General features: G+C 37.8%; 1 protein-coding gene across 1 annotated transcript; it reads left to right on the top strand.

The window, feature by feature from the left end:
• The first annotated feature begins 4,127 nt into the window (after positions 1–4,127).
• Positions 4,128–19,376, top strand: LOC121323596 (integrin beta-6-like). Its single transcript, XM_041264742.1, has 16 exons — positions 4,128–4,367; positions 4,527–4,605; positions 5,519–5,598; positions 9,423–9,627; positions 9,867–10,113; positions 10,773–10,938; positions 11,620–11,781; positions 12,266–12,361; positions 13,109–13,198; positions 13,950–14,084; positions 14,379–14,796; positions 15,497–15,719; positions 16,677–16,774; positions 17,749–17,868; positions 18,422–18,588; positions 18,695–19,376. Exons 2-16 carry the CDS (start codon positions 4,548–4,550, stop codon positions 18,794–18,796), a joined length of 2,367 nt encoding a protein of 788 aa, XP_041120676.1. The 5' UTR covers positions 4,128–4,367; positions 4,527–4,547; the 3' UTR covers positions 18,797–19,376.
• Positions 19,377–19,956: the final 580 nt, after the last annotated feature.

Genomic DNA, 19,956 nt, shown 5'->3' with positions numbered 1-19,956 from the left:
TATCTCCAGTTTAGTTTAAATTGGGTTTACTTCTGCCTTTTAGTCTCTTTTGGTACAATTCAGTTCATATGCTTGGATTGCAGTGTGGAAAAGATTCAGTTACAAATCACTATTTTGTCGGTAGTAAAATAGACACTGGGTGTGGAGTGAAAATAGAAAGCCAATGCAGCAGACGGTTCGCCCTCCCATTCTATGGTGAGTTGTACTGACATGACAGGAAAGGATAAGGACTGTGCCTGCACTGCAACTGTCTGTGCTCTACAGTCGTTTAACTTTGGGAGAAAAAGACGAACAAACCCATATAAAACTACTTTTCACACTGTATAAAATTGGGGGTCCTAGTAACATAACTAAATTTCTTTTTTTTTTTAATTAGACTATTTTGTGAACACGTATTGAGTTCACAAAAAGCAGTTCTTTAATAATCTTTGTCAATACTGGTCCCAGTACATACATACATACAGTAGAGTGTACTTAAATTAATCTATTTGCTAGTTTGTGTGATAAAAGGCTGCTGCTTTTTTGTTATCCAATAGAACCCTTTTCAGGACAGATTGCGTCAATTTGTTATGCTTTTATTTTAAAAAATACTTACACAGGGCAATAACCAAGCTGTTGAAGCAATCATATTACTCATCACAAACATAACTCTCTACTGACTTTAACACTGACTCACAGTCTGTGACCTAAAGGTAAGCTGCTGATATACTTGTAAAGCTGAATGCTAACAACAGGCAAAATGCCTGGTCTTTAAATAGTTAAACCAAAAGTATGAGGGAGCCTGTTGAGCTGTCTTCAATTACAGAATGTTTTAAACTATCTAATTGGTTTGTTCAATGTTAAAGCAGGACAAACTTTAATGAAGGTGGTTTAATGACTGCAAAACAGATTCAGACTCGTGAGAAACAGTGTGCACCATACTGATGGTGGAATATATTAGCTGTTGAAATGATGGGGATTTCTAACTGTCTACCAAGTATATGGAAGTGAATGGGTCTAATTCTCCCGATGACGCCTTTGGGTTTCTTATAATGCATAGTTTACCCTTGTCTGGGCATGAAATATTGTTAATGGTTGCTTTCAAATTATTTAATTTACATGTGTTTGCTTCACTGAACTCACTTATCTGATAGTGGCTTATCACCCCCTGGAAGCCTTTGCCTGGATCTATGTTATATGCCCCTGATTGTATGTATTGATGACATTGCCCACAGCCTCTTTCAGTTTGCTGCATATTGAAATGTTTGTACTGGGAATGCACAGGCAAACCCAGCCTCAGGGGCATCATTTCCAAGTATGCGATGTGTCCTTTCATTACACAAGGTTATAAAGTACAGGCTACTTGGAACATTACTTCCCTTCATGATACGTGTCTAATTGTAACGCACAGGTACAGTAATTATAGGTGTTGGCTTTAAGTCACTGAGTCGGCATGTACACATTCTAGCACTAGAATCTAAAGTTAGATAGAAAACTCAGTCAGGAGAGTTCGTCACAAACCTCAAACCCTGTGATCACTGACACCTTTGTGATTCTGGGCTTTTCATTTTTTCTTGAAAACATTTAATACTGAAGTAGGAACAAATATGACAGGCTGATGCAGATAAAAGCTTGGAGTTACAATTAGAGGATCTTTTTTCAGAAGGGGTTGGTGCTTGTGAGCAAAAGCCTTTCATTCACTTTCAACACTGCACAAGCACAGCCTGGTCTGGTGAAGTCACTGGCACTGCAGTGTTGTGCTGGTGTTTCAGAGCAGGACTTGTAGACTGCACAGCTGTTCTGTCTGTTATATACTCCAGTCAATTCTGATTTTGATGAACTGATTAATACTCTTGCTAAAGATCAACGTGCAGCCTCTATTCCCCTTTATAAGCAAATCCCCCCTTTTCACCCATAAGCAACTGATATTACAAAGCTTTTGAGCCCTGAAGGCAAGGGTCCATCTCTGAGGTTTTAGTCTGTGACTAGCAGGGGTCGTTAGTTTCCAAACAAAAAAAATATGTCAAAGGAAGGGCAGCAAAGTCCTCTTGGCACACGGAAAAGAAAAGTTTTTTGAGGATGAGGGTTCTCACGGGTGAGGTCACTCAGCATGAAATGTAGTTATTTGGAAAAGCCTCAGCCAACACCAGTTATGCTACCAAAGAGGCCACATTGTTCTCTATGGTGAAGAAAGTCAATGCCGTCTGTGTTATCAGGACAGACAGGTGAAAATGTGAAATTCAGCTATTAGGTCTAGGATGTGGAGTGAGACAATAACTCCTTACCACCTCATCCTCCGGCAACAAAGTGACCCTGGGTTTGAATATGCAGGGTCTTCTCCATCTTTCCCTTCCGTTCTGAAAGTTTTCCTGCCTGTCCTCAACAAGAGCCAAGCGTCACCGCATCAGGAAGTGCACCACAGCAGCCATCCTGAGGTCAATGTCAAGTCTCTAAAGGTGTGTGGTTTTATACAGCTCTTAATTACTCGCTTCTACAATGGTTTGCACCTTGTAAGAGGACGTGCAAAGTTTTTGGAGGATCAGCAGTTGCCCAAGTGCAAGGCAAAATACTCATTATAATGTTTGCGCCTGCTTAGTATTCCAGATCCCCACCCAATTCCATGTTCTTTTCTTCATTTGCATCCATTTCAAAATCATTTAACTGTATTAATGATGGCAAAGTGTTCATTTGATAGTGGGTGCAGAACGGCAGGTGAAAAACATTCATTACATGCACCTCATTTTTAGTGGCCGCTACAGTACCACTTTATGGCAGCTAAATGCAGTTTGCATGTGCAAAAGGCGGATTTTGGTTGCAATATGGGTGTTTTGCAGTAGCAAATTACATTGCACATATCCTTACATCAGTCCCCATATGTATTGTTTTTATTGTTTTTTTTTTTTTTTTATTTAGTTACAATGGTATTATTTCAGTTTATTCTGCAGTCACTGTAGGTATCTGGATCATGAGGATTCATGCTATTTATGCCTTAGCTAAATGAGTCAGCACAGATACAATAATGCTTGTACTGTAAAAATAATTTAAAAAGTTACTGTTTTAAGCAACATTACAATAGTCAGACCTGCTTTTATGTAAAAAAAAAATTACAGGCTTGAAGTTTACATATGTACTGTGTATATTGTAGGTACAATGAGATACAATCATTCTAAATAACTCAATTTATTTTCAGCATATACTCTGAATTCTTGTTGTATCTTCTGTAATATAGTCTTTATGAATATGTAGTCATTTTGTTTTCCCTTTCATAAAGTGGCTAAAACCAGACGACCCACCTTCGATCTCTTTATGTTCTTTGAGTTAATAATTAAAAATATGGACACACCTCAGAGAACGAACACTTCAAGTAATAGAGTTGCTACTTTCTTCAACTATGTTAAATATTAACAAACAGAATTCTCCCCTACATAGCCTGTGTGACTGATTGTAGACACTCCTTGGAGAACTCAGATTGTTGACTAACTAGCCGCTCTTCGCCAGCTCCTTGATGATCCACTGAAAAGACACTGGAAGCAATCACTTGTTCCTGTCATGCAAGCTAACATCACAGATATTCATCATAAAAGTGATCACACAGCTGACCATGATAAACTTCTGAAAGTCAGCATTCAGTTATTCTGCTACCTGCTGCCTTAGATCTTCTGCAGTTTCTCAGAATTAAAATGTACATTACATATAAAGTATCCATCTACATATAAGCAGCAATGTCTTCCACAGCTGGAATTGCACTCCAAGTCTCTTGGCACCGGCACTGCAAAGCCTGCTGGATTTCGAGTCAGTTTGAACTCTCCTGCACAGGGCATTTCTATTTGTCATTCCGATGTGACCAAGCTACTAAGGGAACATGGGTAATACGTCAGTGATCCATACAAACATGAAAAACCTGCTTTTCAATATGCAAACTCAACATTTCATTTAAGAGTAATTTCACATAAAGCACGGCTACGTTTTATTGTGAGCTAGACTCTTTTTAAAAATGTTTACTAGATAATAAAGCTCATTTTGTTTCGTATGTATTGTTATTTAAAAGGTCCACAATCTTAAAACCATGATTTTTTTTTAAATTAAAACAATAACCTGCCTCATGCTATTTGATATTGTGATCCGTCTAGTTTTCTATATCTGTCTTCTTAAAGATATATAAAAATGTAAAACATTATAGTTAGGTCACATTAAGGAAACTAACAGCAGATTAACGTCTGACTGCGCAAGCCACTTATTTGGAGCGACCGTTTATGATCTCAGCGCGTGCATGCATTTCCATACGTTTTTTATGCCCTTACCTGTAGAGAAAGAAACAAGGAAGTGGCTAGAAAGGGTTAGGCACGTTAGAATGTCTCAGCCTTCACGAGCCACTTTCACCTAGACAGGTAAGACTCGCATTTTTTTTAGTGTGTTTGTTAACTTCAGGTTGCAATTCTATACTGGCCTTATTGATTTACATTTTTGGAAACTTTGAATCAAACTCGTGTCGAAAATGAAAATCAATGTGTTAATGGTATATAACAATTAACGTTTTATTTATACAGCCGAAGCAACAGTGGAGACTAATGGGAATTACAGTGTTCAGCGTTATTCTTTTTCTGTTCAGACACGACTTTGTGGAAGGTAAGTGTACAAGTAACCTATCGCATAGTAGCGTTAATCAAGTCAAACACTCGTTTTTGATTCTTAGACCACTTCTAAAGTTTTATAAACCCACAAATCTCAGAGAACAGTACCAGTATCGCTCTTGTCAGTTGTCATACACTATCACTTGAAAACATTACTGGCTTATCTACATAGTACCCGATGTGGAAAGAGGTTATTTTATACTGCAAATATCTTGGTCCTAAGAAGTTTAAATATACGATACATTAAAGACGAATGATGTATCTTTGTAGAAATTGTTTGTTTCAGTCACTGTGGGAGGGAAACATACTCTCAAGATATATTTTCTAGTAAAACAGAACAAAAATACAAAAAGTGGCAAAACACAACTGTACACATTTTAATTTAAATGTTGATTGAAATCATTGGTCAATAGCCCACAGCGCAACTCAAAACAGTATTTAATTTATATTGGAAATCTGTAAACAGAGACACACCTGTAGGGTACCATAAATACATGTTTATTTTCTGTTTAGTTGCATTACTTTGCAGATTTCTTTACAAGCATGTGACTAGTTTGAAATAAAGACGATGGCATTACACCTCTGTTTTGAACTTACTGTTCCAGATTCCATTAAAATAATATTTTAAAAAGACATATTTTATTAAACTGCAGTTAAACTTAACTGTAATAAACCAATAAATGAAGAACAAACAATGTGAGCGTTTATAATAAATAATATCTTTTTAGCAATCTTGTTACCACACACAGCAATATAAAAAGCAGTTTACCGTGTTGCAATTGTTAGGAGTGGGGGTAAAACAAATCTTTCAGATATAAAGCTAACTGGTCATGAGGCTATGGCGTGTGAAACATCATTAACTTCGTGAGAACCTGAACCGCTATAACCATTTCTCTTTTTAACCATAGGAACATGTTCTATTGAGAGCGTGATGACATGTGACGACTGCTTGCAGCATGGACCACACTGCGCGTGGTGTTCTCAAGAGGTAACTTTATAGAAATATCTGTGAAACAAATAGGTTATGTTACACTGCTGTGAATATAAGTTGATTAAAAGTGATGCATTATTTACACTACTACTAGGTACAGAATGTAATAAGATAATGGTCCATATATACATTGAGTGAGTGGTGTAAATATAGGGTGATCCCTAGTTGCATCATGGTAAGATGCTAATTGTAGCCCCAACACTAACATTGGCCATTCAGTATTAGTATTTATCACTGAGAAACCAAGAACCCTTAACCTAGCCTTAATGAATCATTAAACAGTTTTTACAGGCAAACCAACATAATTACTAATGAAGTGTGTAAATCAGGAATTAATGGTTCCCTTTTAATTTGAAAACGACCAACAACCAATACTTTTGGGATATACCTGGCACAGGGCAGGTATTTACTGAGCATTTTATGTCAGAGCTGCCGATAGGCCCCTCCGGGGAGTGACGTCCTCAGTCCCGCCTACCGAGGACCTCGTCACCTTCTCTTTTGCCTCTCACTCGGGAAGGTACGGTAGATATAGACTGACCTGTCCAGCTGCATGATTAAGTCTGTGTGAGAGAGTTCTCACTCGAGTTTTTCTGGTTCCCCTGCAATTTTATTGCTGGAAGTCGGCTTGCCATTTCCCCGGAATCAGAAACTCGGCTTCTGAAGAATGAGCTATAAACACTGCGCAATAGTGCTCCCGTTTAATCTTTTTTTTTCATCAGCCTACATCGCTTTGCGATTGTAGCCTGCTTTCCTTACCTTGCACTGTTGCTGTTTTGTGTTCTTCTTCCTTTGCTATTTGTAGCAACAAAAAAAAAGAGAAAAAAGAGAGAAGTGTGATTACCAGGACCCGCTGTTCAGTCAACTCCGCTGGATTGGCTCGGCCTGCCCACTGGGTGCGGGTGGCCTTAAAAAAAAAAAAAAAACCCTACCCCTTTAGCTTCTGCTGTATGTGTGAGTGTGTGTTTTTTCCATGGCCTTTGCAGTTAAAAAAAACAAATAAAACAAACAAACATGTGTTTCCTCCACCGGGTCTGGTTTTACCTTGTCATACAGTCGAGTAGACTCCACGGATACATTGACCCACCCACCTTGGTGTGTTGGGTCTTTGGAGCCCTCAGTGCTCAGGCACTTCCTGCATCGGTTACCTTGTGCCCTTGGTGCCTCGGTGTCTCAAAGCCTCTGTTCCAGCCCATCAATCTCGCTTTCAAAGTCCAAAGTCTCCTTAAGGAGCAGTAAGCAGGCGAGACACTCGAGGCAGGCTATCTCCGAACTGAAGAGCCAAATGGCTCAGGTTTTGGAGTACCTGGTCAGGCAGCAGGCTCTTCCTCCTGCTCCTACCCTAGCTCCGCCTCTGGCACCTTCCCCAGGACTGGCTCCGCCCTCTCCTGTGGTCACCCTGTATATCTCAGAGTAAGATGTGGCAATGAGTGAGGAACAAGACACAATTTCAATTGCGGCTTTCTGGGATGGTGGCTCCTTCCCACAGGAAAAGACAGAGTTCCAAGAACTGACCCAGGAGACAGGCCCCAGCCCTTGAGCTCAATTTGGGCGCTTATGTAGCAAGCCTCCAAGTTTCTCCAGGTTAAGTTGATGGCAGCACCTGAACAGCGCCACTCTGTTTTCAGAACGGCGCAGGCTTCACCCCCCCCGGCGCTTCCCCTGGTGTTTCCAGATTTTCTGGAGGAGGTACAGTCTTTTGGCACCATCCGACCTCGGCGCCAAGTGTCTCAAAACAAATAGCCCCGCTGGCTTCCTTGGAGGGCGTGGGGCTCTGGGTTTAGCGGAATTCCCATTGGTGGATTCCATCATCACGGCCCTGGTGCGAGCCCCTCCACTAGGAGTTCTGTCTGCATACTCTAACAGCCTAACAGAATAACAGAGGCCCACCTTAAAAAGGCTTATGCAGCTGAAGCGCAATTTACATACCTGGCCAACATGGCAGGTCTCCTCACGGCCTACCTGGATAGCATTTTGCAATCGGCGCCCCTTCCTGAACTTCGCAGCTGCACTTGATCTCAGGCACGCTGCTGCTAATATCAGGCTTCCATGGGCAAGCCCTGGGCCGAAGCCTGGACAGCTTTGGCTGTCCCTGGCCAGGACCCCAGATATGGACAAGTCTGCCTTGCTGGCTTCAGGCTTCTGTGGCAGCTAATAACCGGGGCCATCCGCAAGGACGGGGAAACGCGGACATGGGGCCCAGAGCAACAGCTCTCCGGAAGGCATTTCCAACGCTGCTCTAGGCAGCCACCGAAAACAGAAGTGCGGCCTCAGATCCACCCTTTCTCACAACACCAGCTACAATACTGTTGCACTTGCACCTAAGATTCTTGGGTGCTCGCCACCGTACACACGGGTTTACGTGCTGCAGTTCCCCACGGGCCCACCTCCCTTTTGAGGGGTCACGGTTACATCGGTGAGTGACCCTCTCCACGTCTTGGCCTTCAGGCAAGAAGTAAATATATTATTTCTCAAGCAAGCCATTTGCCTCTTAGAACCTACCTCTCAAGAGGAGGGGTTCTACAGAAGGTATTTTCTAGTGCCAAAAAAGGACCGTGGCCTTCACCCCATCCTAGACCTGAGACACCTCAACAGGTTCTTGAGGGAGAGGAGGTTCCAGATGTTCGCACACCGTCACATCCTCTAGTCTGTCCGGCCGGGCAACTGGTTTACCACCATGGACTTATACACGTCTTTTCAGAATCTGGTTGTCAAACCTTTTTCAGCTACTGCAAGGCCAACCCTGGGAGATCCCGCTACGCATGGATCTCCTCAGTCAGATGAGAGGCAATCTCTGGCACTCAGAACCAGGCAGACTCCAACTGTGGGTCTGTCTCACTGGATTGCATATACTAATGGCGGCCTACCCTCACCACGCATTCTACCAAAGGAGTGGCTACGTCATGGGCCATCTTTAGAGGAGCTTCATTGACTGATATTTGTACTGCAGCTAGCTGGGCTACTCAGCATACATTCACCAGGTTTTACCAACTTAATGTGATAGATCTCTATGCCTTTATTACGTTCACACCACAAACATTAGTTTGGCGGTAGCAAGACGTACCTCATCTGCTGTCTCCACTCATGCTCCCTCATGATGGCATTGGTATACTTTCCCAAAAGTATTGGTGGTTGGACGTCTTGGAATTGAAAGGGAATGTTAGATTACGGATGTAACCCTGGTTCCCTGAAAGAGGAGACGACCAACAAACCTTGCGAGGTCGCATCACTCACATTCGCCGGTTCGATGCAAAAGAGAAATTGATTTCCATGGCGTGACTACTTAATCCCTTGGCAGGCAGGACTGAGAACGTCACTTTCTCTTTCAGGGAACCAGGGTTACATCTGTAACCTAACGTTTTATTTGCACAGCAGTGGTTTAAAATGCTAAGGAACTGCACACAGTATCTGTTAAATGTTTATTTATAGTTTTATTTTGATTCATTCTTTATTGAAATCTTGCACTGGACTAAAAACTTACGTTTGTCTCTTGTGCTAAATCACCAGGGCTATAAAAAATTTACCCATAAAACTGGCAGAATTGTAATGAATATAAAGGGGTTCAGCTTTTATATATTATGATGTACTCAGTGTTGTCATTTATACATTGAAGTGTATTTATTTAAAAAGTATTATTATATTAGTTTGTATCAATATTGTTGTGAATAAAATAGATCCATCTGACAAATATTTTGCAGACATCACATTCAAGAATAATTGGTATAACTCAAAGAGGTAATGAAATAGAGTGCAAAATATTGTGTTACTGTTTTAAAAAGTATCAGTGAAGATTTATTTTGTTTGTTTGCTTTGCTATCTCCTAGAATTTCACAGACTCATTATCTAACAATAAAAGGTGTGACAATCTAACCAATCTTCTGATGAAAGGATGTCCAGGGGATTTCATTGAATTTCCCGTCACCAAGGTTGTGATTCAGAAAAACGAATCTTTGGGAGGTGGAGGAGGGCAGAAGAACAGGAATGTTACACAAATAGCGCCTCAAAAAATGACTCTAAAACTACGACCAGGTAAAACAGTTTTTCTGAACAACATTATTAAAAAAATAAAATATATATATATATATATATATATATATATATATATATATATATATATATATAGATAGATAAATAATTAAATATTAAATATGCCAAGAACATATTGTTTATCAGGGGAGGTTTCAGTATCACTGAAGAAAACCCAAAACGGTAAGAAAATAAGTTGGCTTATCAAAAAAAAAAAAAAAACTTTATACATTTCTTGGCAGCTAATAAGGTAACATTCCAAGTTGATGTCCAGCAAGCTGAAGATTACCCTGTTGATGTTTACTACCTGATGGACCTGTCAGCATCTATGGTTGACGACCTTGAAACGATTAAAGAACTGGGTACTACACTCTCCAAGGAAATGGCAAAGCTTACCAGCAAGTTCCGCCTAGGATTTGGATCATTTGTTGAGAAACCAGTATTACCGTTTATAAGAAAAACTCCAGAAGAATTAAAGAACCCATGCAAGTAAGTGTTGTTCTTATTCAAGTACTGGTATCACAGCTTAGCGAAAAACATCTTGTACCAATTGAACATGCCTATGACATGTCCAGACAGCAGCTTTTAAATTTGTATTGTCTTTGCTTTGGTGCATATTTACACTGTTTACAGCAATAGTTTATCTATATTTAAATGCATCATCCCAAAAAGGAGACATTGGTTGCATTTTGTTTATTTTTCCAAGGTAACTGCATCATAATAAAAATGTTTTGACTCCCTTGTCAGCCTCCAATCGCTGGAGGACACAGTGCCTTATTGTAAGCTGGGTTGCATGGCAATGGGACTGTATTTATGGGTCTTCGATTGCTTATGCGCAATCTAAAAGATTTGGATAGAATGCTGGAGACATTCCTAATATTTTGTGTAAAACTAATTTTGTGTGGATTAGCTTCTACGCTGTTGTTAGCCTTGGGAAGATAATGTACAAAATGATATGTGCCCTTTCTAAAGACAATGGTAAAACTGGTCTAAATCATAATGAAGAGTATTATTTGAAAGATAAAAGAGTAATAAAAAAAATGTGTTCAGGTTATATGAGTCTTACTGAGAGTTCCAGTAACCAGGTAATCACATTTTATCACTGTTGGAATCAATGATAAAACTTGCTTTTTTTTTTTTTTCTCCAGGGATGTTGACCAATTTTGCTTGCCAACTTTTGGATACAAACATGTTCTTCCTCTAACTGACAGTGCTGAGAGATTTAATGAAATCATTACAGATCAACAAGTTTCAGCTAATATTGACATTCCAGAATGTGGATTTGATGCTATCATGCAGGCAGCTGTCTGTGGGGTAAATAACCTAATGATATCTGTTTGCACTTAGTGTCACATCCTTTCATTTGACTTAGAGTATTAAAATATACCCTTGTCAATTCTGAATATATCATAACAAAGAATGGGTAGTATTCTTTGTATGAAAGCACTGTACTTGTAATGTTTATGTAAATATTTGGACATATGTGGACGGTGCTAAATGTTTATTATAACGCTCATTATGATAACAGTTTTTTTTTTTTTTATTTTAAAAAATGTAGTCGTCGCCAATGGTTTTTTACCCCAGTTTTCTCCCCAATTTGGAACACCCAGTTATTATTTTTTTTATCCCAGTTCACTGCTGCAACCCCCGGCGACTCTGGAAATGGAGGCTGGAACACGCGTCCTCTGAAACGTGCTCCTGCCAATCCTTTATTTTTTGTATTGTGGATCCACAGTGAAGCCACCAGACCTATAGTGCGGAGGACAACACAGATCTGAATGGCTCCACTGCAGACTCGCAGGTGCCCTATCAGTCACAGGGGTCGCTGGTGTGCAGTGAACTGTGGATTGCCCTGCTGATCTAAGCCCTCCCTACCCGGGCGGCGCTCAGCCGATTGTACTCAGGAGCCCAACCAACAGCTTTTTAAAAAATAAACCTTTCTACTAAATCAATGAAAAATCCAATACATTCAACAGAACAAAAAACTACTTACAGGATAAGATTGGCTGGAGGAATGATTCAATGCATCTCTTGGTGTTTGTAAGTGATGCTGACTCCCACTTTGGAATGGATAGCAAAATGGCAGGAATAGTCATCCCTAATGACGGACAGTGCCACCTGGACAGCAACAACGAATATTCCAAATCAACAGTCTTGGTAATGGGATACTCCTCTTTCTAATAAAGTTAGTGCTTGGCCTTTTTGGTGAAGGGTTTTCCCAAAGTCTCATTACAGATAAACGTGTTTTATAAAATATATATTTTAATTTATTTTATTTCTTAAATTAGATTATTAACCCAAATTCAGCACGTTAATGGTGTGTGTTTTTTTACAACATAGTTTGGGTATAACAAAATGATTCCTTTTTCAAATTTATGTTTTGCATTCTGAGCTATGCCAGAGCTTACAGTAAATGTTATTTATAACCATCCACTGCTGCGTGTCGTGAAAGAAGCATGCATATTTGGCTCACATAGTGATAGTGGGAAGTAGATTTAAATGAGGGGAAGCATGAGTGTAAGACAACAGGAACACTTTTAAAAGCAAAAAAAAAAATGTATCCATGCAAAGAGATTTAAAAAAATGTTGATCCAAACAATGGGTAATTACTTGACAGATATGGTATTTTAAAACTTTCTAGGAGTATCCAACACTTGGACAACTAATAGATAAGCTTGTGGAAAATAATATTCTTCTCATTTTCGCTGTGACTGAGGATCAGAGAAACAACTATGAGGTGAGATGACATTCATTTACTAAAATTCAAAATTAAAAATATATGAAGATTTGAAGTCATTTTAATTGATTAAACTTATTAAAAGTGGTGATCTTTTAACAATTGAGACCTGTCGTCTTACCACTATATCAACGGATTTTAATAAAATCTTCCTGTTACTGTACTAATCACCAGTAAAATGCAGTATTAAAGACAACATGTGATGTTTATTTAAACCCTTTCTCTAATTTCTCTTATTTCTGTAACTCATATTTTATTAATACTTTGTCTTTGCCAATGAACTCAAGTAAGCAAATGTACAGTTTAATACAGCTAAAGGATTACCATAATTTATTATGTACCATTATGTGCCATTTATGATGGAATATATATATATATATATATATATATATATATATATATATATATATATATATATATATATATATATATAACATCTCACTATGCTTTCTTGGCTATACAAAATAACACATTCTTAAATTGCACAAGTTACAGTTACCAGGAAAGCAAGTTAATTCATGTTAATTTACATTTACAGAAGAGAGGATAAGTAGGTTAAAATGTTTGTGGTAACATAGTCTTAATATATAGCTTTTAGAAATATTAATAATAAGCTTATTTAAATCTGAAAATATGGCCTGGGCAGAATAAGCTTAATCCATAGAACAGTAAGTAATGCCCAAAACTGTACATATTTAAGCAGGACTTTTGGCGCTTACATTGATTTTGTATGATGTTATCTTGTAGAATTATGCTAAGCTGATTCCAGGAGCCACAGTTGGAATACTTCAGTCTGACTCTAGAAACATTCTGCAACTGATCATGACTGCATACAAAGTAAGAAATATAGGTGTGTGTGGGGATGAGGTTGATGGATTGTTCTTTCATTGAATTTTTTTTTGAAGCCTCCACAAAGGTAACTGCTGATAACCCTTCAACGTGGGGAAATTCTCGCTACAAAATATTATGGCTCATGTTACAGAACAAACAAAGACCCCTCATTATTTATGTGCAGTTTGTACCATCCCAGAAAGATAGGTATTTTATAACCCCATGTAAGAAATAACAAACAGTAGCCATTTTGAATGAAGAATATTAAAAAGGAACCTAGCTGTGTGGATGTTTATATCGTCTGAGCCGCTGTTCCACTCCCTCCTCCAGGGTGGGAGGGTGACAGGCCTCTACATGCTACTTGTTTGAACTCTCAGGTGTTTGTTTACCCAGTGATTTTGGCTTCAGACTTGAAGCTGAAGTGAAAGATTAAGCTAAGATGGCAGTTTAAACCTGTACACTGCTGCCACCTTTTTAACATTCCACTCACTCACTATACAGAGAAACTGTTTTCTGTTATATGCTTTTCTATTGCTTTAGAGTAACTACAGGGCTGATTCAGCAGAGAAGTAGACTATAATTCAGCCTGTGGATATACTATAGTTTAGGGCAAATTACATTTGCATTACATTCTGTAGGTGATCCACTTCAGTAAAAATACTAGTACCAGTACCTAATACTAAAACCCTCAACCGATAAGAAGCCCTAGACATGGTTTTGGATTTTGTATGAGTTGGCTGTGCTCTCTTTTTTGAAGGAATTACGCTCAGAAATAGAGTTGGAAGTGGAAGGTGACACTGAAGATCTGCAAATTTCCTTTACAGCGATTTGCCATGATGGCACAGTTCTTCCAGGACAGAAAAAATGTTCTCATCTTCAGGTCGGAGACACGGTCAGTAATAATTACAAACAGTCTAAGCACATACCGTAGAACAGCAATGGAAGACCATTCAGATTTAGACAAGTGGTAATGTACCGTATTATTTAAGCAATAACAATAAAGATCCAGGGAATTAATGACCAACTGGAAGAGTTTGTGGCCCAAAGCAAAGCCTAGAGAGGAACGCTGAAAGGTTAATATTTTCTCAGGAAATGCCCTGTGCATTTCTAGAGAATTAACAATGAGATTGAATGTTATCAATATCATAAGCAATATCATATGGTAAAATGGTGGTTTTATTTGTAGGTTTCATTCAATGTTACAGTGGAATTAACAGATTGCTTGAAGAAGCCCAAACACTTTACAGTTAAACCGGTGGGATTCCAAGATGTGCTGGAGGTTGAGATTGAAGCGATGTGTAGCTGTGTCTGTCACCATGAAGCAGAGCTGAACAGCTCCCGGTGCAGTGCAGGGAAGGGCACTTTCCAATGTGGCATGTGTATGTGCAACCCCGGCCACATGGGCCCACACTGTGAGTGCACTGAAGAGAACGTACAAACTAGCCACTGCAAAGAACATCTGGAGGGGGAATCATGTAATGGGCAAGGAGAGTGCTACTGTGGACAGTGTGTTTGCCACCCTTCCAGTTTTGGACACATTTACGGCGCATACTGTGAGTGTGATGACTTTTCCTGTGTGAGGTACAGAGGACTTCTTTGTGCAGGTATGTCACTGTAATGACAGTAAAATATAAGTGCTGTGATAAATGTTGCCTATCCTGTTGGTATCATAACAAAATTTGAGGAACAAATAATAAGCCTATGGTTATAGCATTTTGTTTGGCTTAAAAATATTGAAAAATGCAAATGGCTTCTCTACTATTGGCCTAAAGATGTACTTGCTAGTTACAGTTCGCCGTATATATATATATATATATATATATATGTATATATATATATATATATATATATATATATATATATATATATATATATACACTATACACTGAACGAATAGGACCTATCATAGTTTTAAAGACTTAATTTAATCAAAAAAGTGTTGTTAACAACATATGTAAAGTATTATACTGTACATTGTGTTCTTTTGTGCTATTAAAATGCCTTGACCAATATAATATTCAATTGCATTAGATTAAAGGGAATGAATGACAAAGTGACTTTTTTACTCTTACCTGGTAACTACTGTACCTTGTTACATGATGTAATCTCATAGTAAACAAGTGACACAGGTCATTTCCATTGAATGGAATAATACACTTATTTATAACTTTAGTTACTGTACCATGTAAGGGCATGAACCATTAGTAATTGTAACCCAGTCATTACACTATAATTGTATGCTTATGTGTGACCTGTAATCTGAAGTTCTACTTAATATTCCAGTTACTATTTGTCTCTGTGCAGGTCATGGGAATTGTGACTGTGGGGAATGTGTGTGTCACAGTGGCTGGACTGGTGAATACTGTAACTGCACCACAAGTACAGATTCATGTGTTTCAGATGATGGAATACTCTGTAATGGAAGGGGAGAGTGTGTTTGTGGTAAATGTGTTTGCACGAACCCTGGAGCCTCGGGCACTAAGTGTGAGAGATGCCCCACCTGTGGAGATGCCTGCAGTTCCAAAAGGTAATTTGCTGATGTCATTCAGTGTTACAAAACAATAAAGCTGTTACGTATACTGTATATAGACCATGAATAATCTTGTATCATACTGCTTTTTTAATACATTAGCCTGTAGCTAGTCTGAACCAGTTGGGAAAAGACAATTTTTAGATTAGTGATGTGTCTGGATTGTAATCTGCACCCTACTAAATCATACCTTTTCTCATAGTTGGTTTTTATACATTCCCAACTTATATTGAATCCAAATCAGATCTTTGAAAAAATATAGATACATCTGTATTTGTTCTGTCTTTGTAGTTTTTAATATGCTGTAAGGCATTCATTTCAAATGATAAGCCAAACTGTACTATTCATGTGTCTGTTTGCAGTAATATTTATCTATCTTCACCTGTGGGAAAATGCAATGTATTATGGTAGCGTGGTCTGGATTATATGTCAATTCAGACTACTACTAATGTTCAGAGTAATGAGAGTACACTTATAAAACATGTCTTGCTTGTGTCAGTGTTGTTCATGTTATTTAACTAAAACGATTTGATAATCTGTATTTATTTATTTTCAGTGCAGCGCATTTTAATGTCAATGGTCACAGAGCCATTTTCCCTTGCAGACAATAATTAACTGATCCACTGGCATTTTAATAGACAGGAAACATAAAACCACATCACAAACAACAGATTTTATTTCACCTGTATGAGTTACTCATATCATTCCTCATGCTGTTGAATGAATCCCTTGGCCTTGGGCAATGTCTGATACTTGTCAGTAAAGAGTGAATACCAGTTTTCAAAGAAAACTCCTTGGGGATACACCCATCTCATATTACAGACTATATTTCAAAAACCAGTTCAGGAACTTTTGTTGAATTACTCTTTTCTATGGAACAAAAATACACTTGAAATATACACTGTTTAGAACTTGTCCATCAGTGTCTGATGTGCTGTTGTATTATTTTATCAGAAGTTGTGTTGAGTGCCACCTATATGCAAAAGACCAGTCACCAGAAGAATGCTATGAAAAATGTAAAGCCGTCCATACCACAATCCTTCATACAGAAGGTAAGCAAACCTTACTGCTCAAAACATATCTTTCAAAAAAGCAAGTACATGGTGTGATATTTAACAAAGGTCAAGGATTTTTTTTTTTCTCCAGTGCAAAATTAGAACCATTCTTTTTTTGTAAATTGTGAAAATATATTTGTTTCAGAACTAGCACTAGATTTTAATAGACTTTAATAATTTAAACAATATTTACTAGTTTTGCTTACATGTTTCCTTATGTAAATCCTAATAACTCAAACATTGATAAAGTCAAACTGCACATTCTTTGATCAATGTCACTTGGCTATCTGAATGGAATACATGGAACATTATCTATATGTATTAGTTTTGACATAGAGAACATATTATTTACCTTGTCATACAGACAGGTCTATTGTGAGATATCTACTACTCGTCATAAATCCCTAATAGTAATTATTATGAGTTCATTCACACAAATGCAAGTTGATAGGTGTATCTGATGGGCAGAGCTGATAGAACTAGGGGCTGCTAATGTGAGATACAAAGGAGAACTTCTATCCATTGACATGGAAATCAATGCTATACAATGCTATTCAAAAGATGATTTTACGCCCAGGCTGTAATACACTATTTGGGTTTTTGCATCTATGTTGAAACTTACCTTTACCGTATAAAGTTTTCTGTGTGTGTGTGTATATATATATATATATATATATATATATATATCATCTTTCATAGTGGACCACCATCACAAAGCACTTGACAGTGGTAGGCTGGGAACTGTGCATTATATTAAGAGGCACTTACAATAGAACATGGATTTAACAATCTCATCCACAGGATGGAGCAGAAGGATGTTAAGTGACTTGCTCATAGTGAGTCAGTCAATGGCAGAAGTGGGATTTGAACCAGTGACTTTCTGGTTAAAAGCCCTGGACTTTAACCACTGGACCACATATATATAATTTTCTATAACATTGCATTATTTTCTTTCAAATATGTATTTACAGATTTTACAGATAACAGATCAATTCTGTGCACCTTACAAAGTGATAATGAATGCATTATTTCATTCCACTTGTCAGCTGATGAGTACAGACTGACTTATGTTTACAACCTTAAACAAGCAGGTGAGTTTATTAGTACCTTTGTTTTTTTTTTTTTTTTTATTCTTTTTTTTTGTTGTTATGTTGTTGTTTTGTTATAGGAGATAGATCATATTGGTTCAAGCATCTTGCTACCTTGTTTGATTATATGCCTAAGTGTAGCATCATGTGCATCTGTTTTATAGGAAAGTAGACTTTAATTAGAATGCATTATATTAACTATAGGGGCACTTTGTACATATTAATAACCTGCTTGCTGTGTACTGGGAAACAAATAGCATGCTTCTGCTTCTACTTGCAGCAGGAGGAGGTTTAAATCAACATAAAAATAATAATAAAAGGCAGGGTCAGTTACAATAAGACACTGATTTAACATCTCATCACAAGGAGGTTAAGTGACTTGCTTATGGTCACAAAGTGAGTCAGTGGCAGAGGTGTGATTTGAACCAGTGACCTTCTGGTTACAAGCCCTGGTCTTTAACCACTGGGCCACACAGCCTCCTTGACGTAATTGAGCTTAAAGTGAAGCTACAATAGCAATTATTTAATTTTTTTTTTTTTTTTTTTCTTGCTACAGACTGTTCTAAACCTCCAAATATTCCTCTGATAATTTTGGGTGTTTCCATGTCTGTTCTTACCATCGGGATCATCCTGCTTATCATTTGGAAACTATATGTATCTGTTCATGACCGCAAAGAAGTGGCTAAATTTGAAGCGGAACGAGCAAATGCTAAATGGCAAACGGTAGGTTTATAACGTGCAACCACATAACGAACGCCGGCTTTTCTCTTCACTTTTTACCACAGCATGCACTGACTTAATGTCTCTAATTACATTTCTTTGGTTACAGGGGACAAATCCACTGTTCAGGAGTTCTACTACTACATTTAAAAATGTGACATACAGAAATACCGGAAAACAAAAAGGGGATATTTCTTCAGAGCACTACTGACAGATTGCAACAGTACTGTACACTAGGAAATGTAAAACCAAATGCCGGGTGCACTGGTTTTGCATGTTTTACTACCTGTTTTGATATTTGTATATGGTGGTGTGAAATGTTGTAATGATACTTTTCCTGCACACTGGAAATATATAATTGATCCTGTTATTTTAATCCAATAAACTTTTCTATACTTTTCAGGGCATTTCACATTCAACAGGAGAAAAGGCTACAGTTGTGTTTAAACTCTATTTTAAATTGAATGCACTTCAATTTGCTGCTTTGAAATGACACAAGAAAATGTGTTTTTGTTTTTACTACTGATACAAACTTTAAGACTGGAAACTGGATGAAAAAGTCATTCTAATTACCGTATATGCAAACTTATTAGGTTTACATTGATATGAGCATCATTGTGTGGACACAATTTTAGCATTAGTTCTCTAAATTAATTATAGGTGTTAAATTGAAAGAAAATATTGTAAATATGTGTTTTGTTAAGGCTGTGCCTTGATTGGGTTGAAATTGTTTGTTTTAGACTGTAGATGGTTATACACATGTTTTGGTTTGTTTAGAAATTAAAATGTCTTAATAAAGCCTGTTGTTGTTTTTTTTTAAAGTATTGTTTTTTTTTTTCTTTTGTTTGTTTAAACACTTCTTAAAATGATGCACTGTTAATAAGTGCATGTTCATTATTGCAATTTTAGTGCTCTGTACAAGTACCATTTTAATTATCTGCCTACAACAGTCCATTCATTTTTAAATCCAGACTTAAAGTATGTCTGCAAATGCTTTTTACAGTTAACATAAACTACCACTGAAGCACCTTTTTCAAACTGATTTCAACCAAAATTAACAGTGTCAGCTGTCATTAATGAATTTTTTTCTGAGCAATATAGAAACTTTCCTCCACCAATGTGTTGCGAGTTGCCATGCATGTGATTGCAAATGGCCAAGTAACTAACTGGGTCATACCACAGTTCAAAACGTGTAAAAGTTTCCCATAGTAAAATAAAAGCAAAGTGTAAATCACAGTGAAAGCAGAGTAAAGAAATAGGTAAGCGTTATATAAAGACCAGCGATGTATGGCAAAGCACATTAATAAATATGGCAAACCAGGGTAAACTATGGCAAATGCATAGTACAAACATGGGGAAAATATGGTAGAA

This window comes from Polyodon spathula, chromosome 11, assembly GCF_017654505.1.
Source record: "Polyodon spathula isolate WHYD16114869_AA chromosome 11, ASM1765450v1, whole genome shotgun sequence".
NCBI lineage: Eukaryota > Metazoa > Chordata > Actinopteri > Acipenseriformes > Polyodontidae > Polyodon > Polyodon spathula.
The sequence above is the reverse complement of the archived record's forward strand: the minus strand, read 5'-3'. Positions and strand labels throughout refer to the sequence as shown.

Excerpts from the sequence above, each read along its gene's own strand:
- LOC121323596 (XM_041264742.1), top strand. The coding sequence starts at position 4,548 with ATGGGAATTACAGTGTTCAGCGTTATTCTTTTTCTGTTCAGACACGAC. Across the intron at positions 14,085-14,378 it reads ATCTTCAGGTCGGAGACACG|GTTTCATTCAATGTTACAGT; the intron begins GTCAGTAATAAT and ends TTTTATTTGTAG. Across the intron at positions 16,775-17,748 it reads CACAATCCTTCATACAGAAG|ATTTTACAGATAACAGATCA; the intron begins GTAAGCAAACCT and ends ATGTATTTACAG.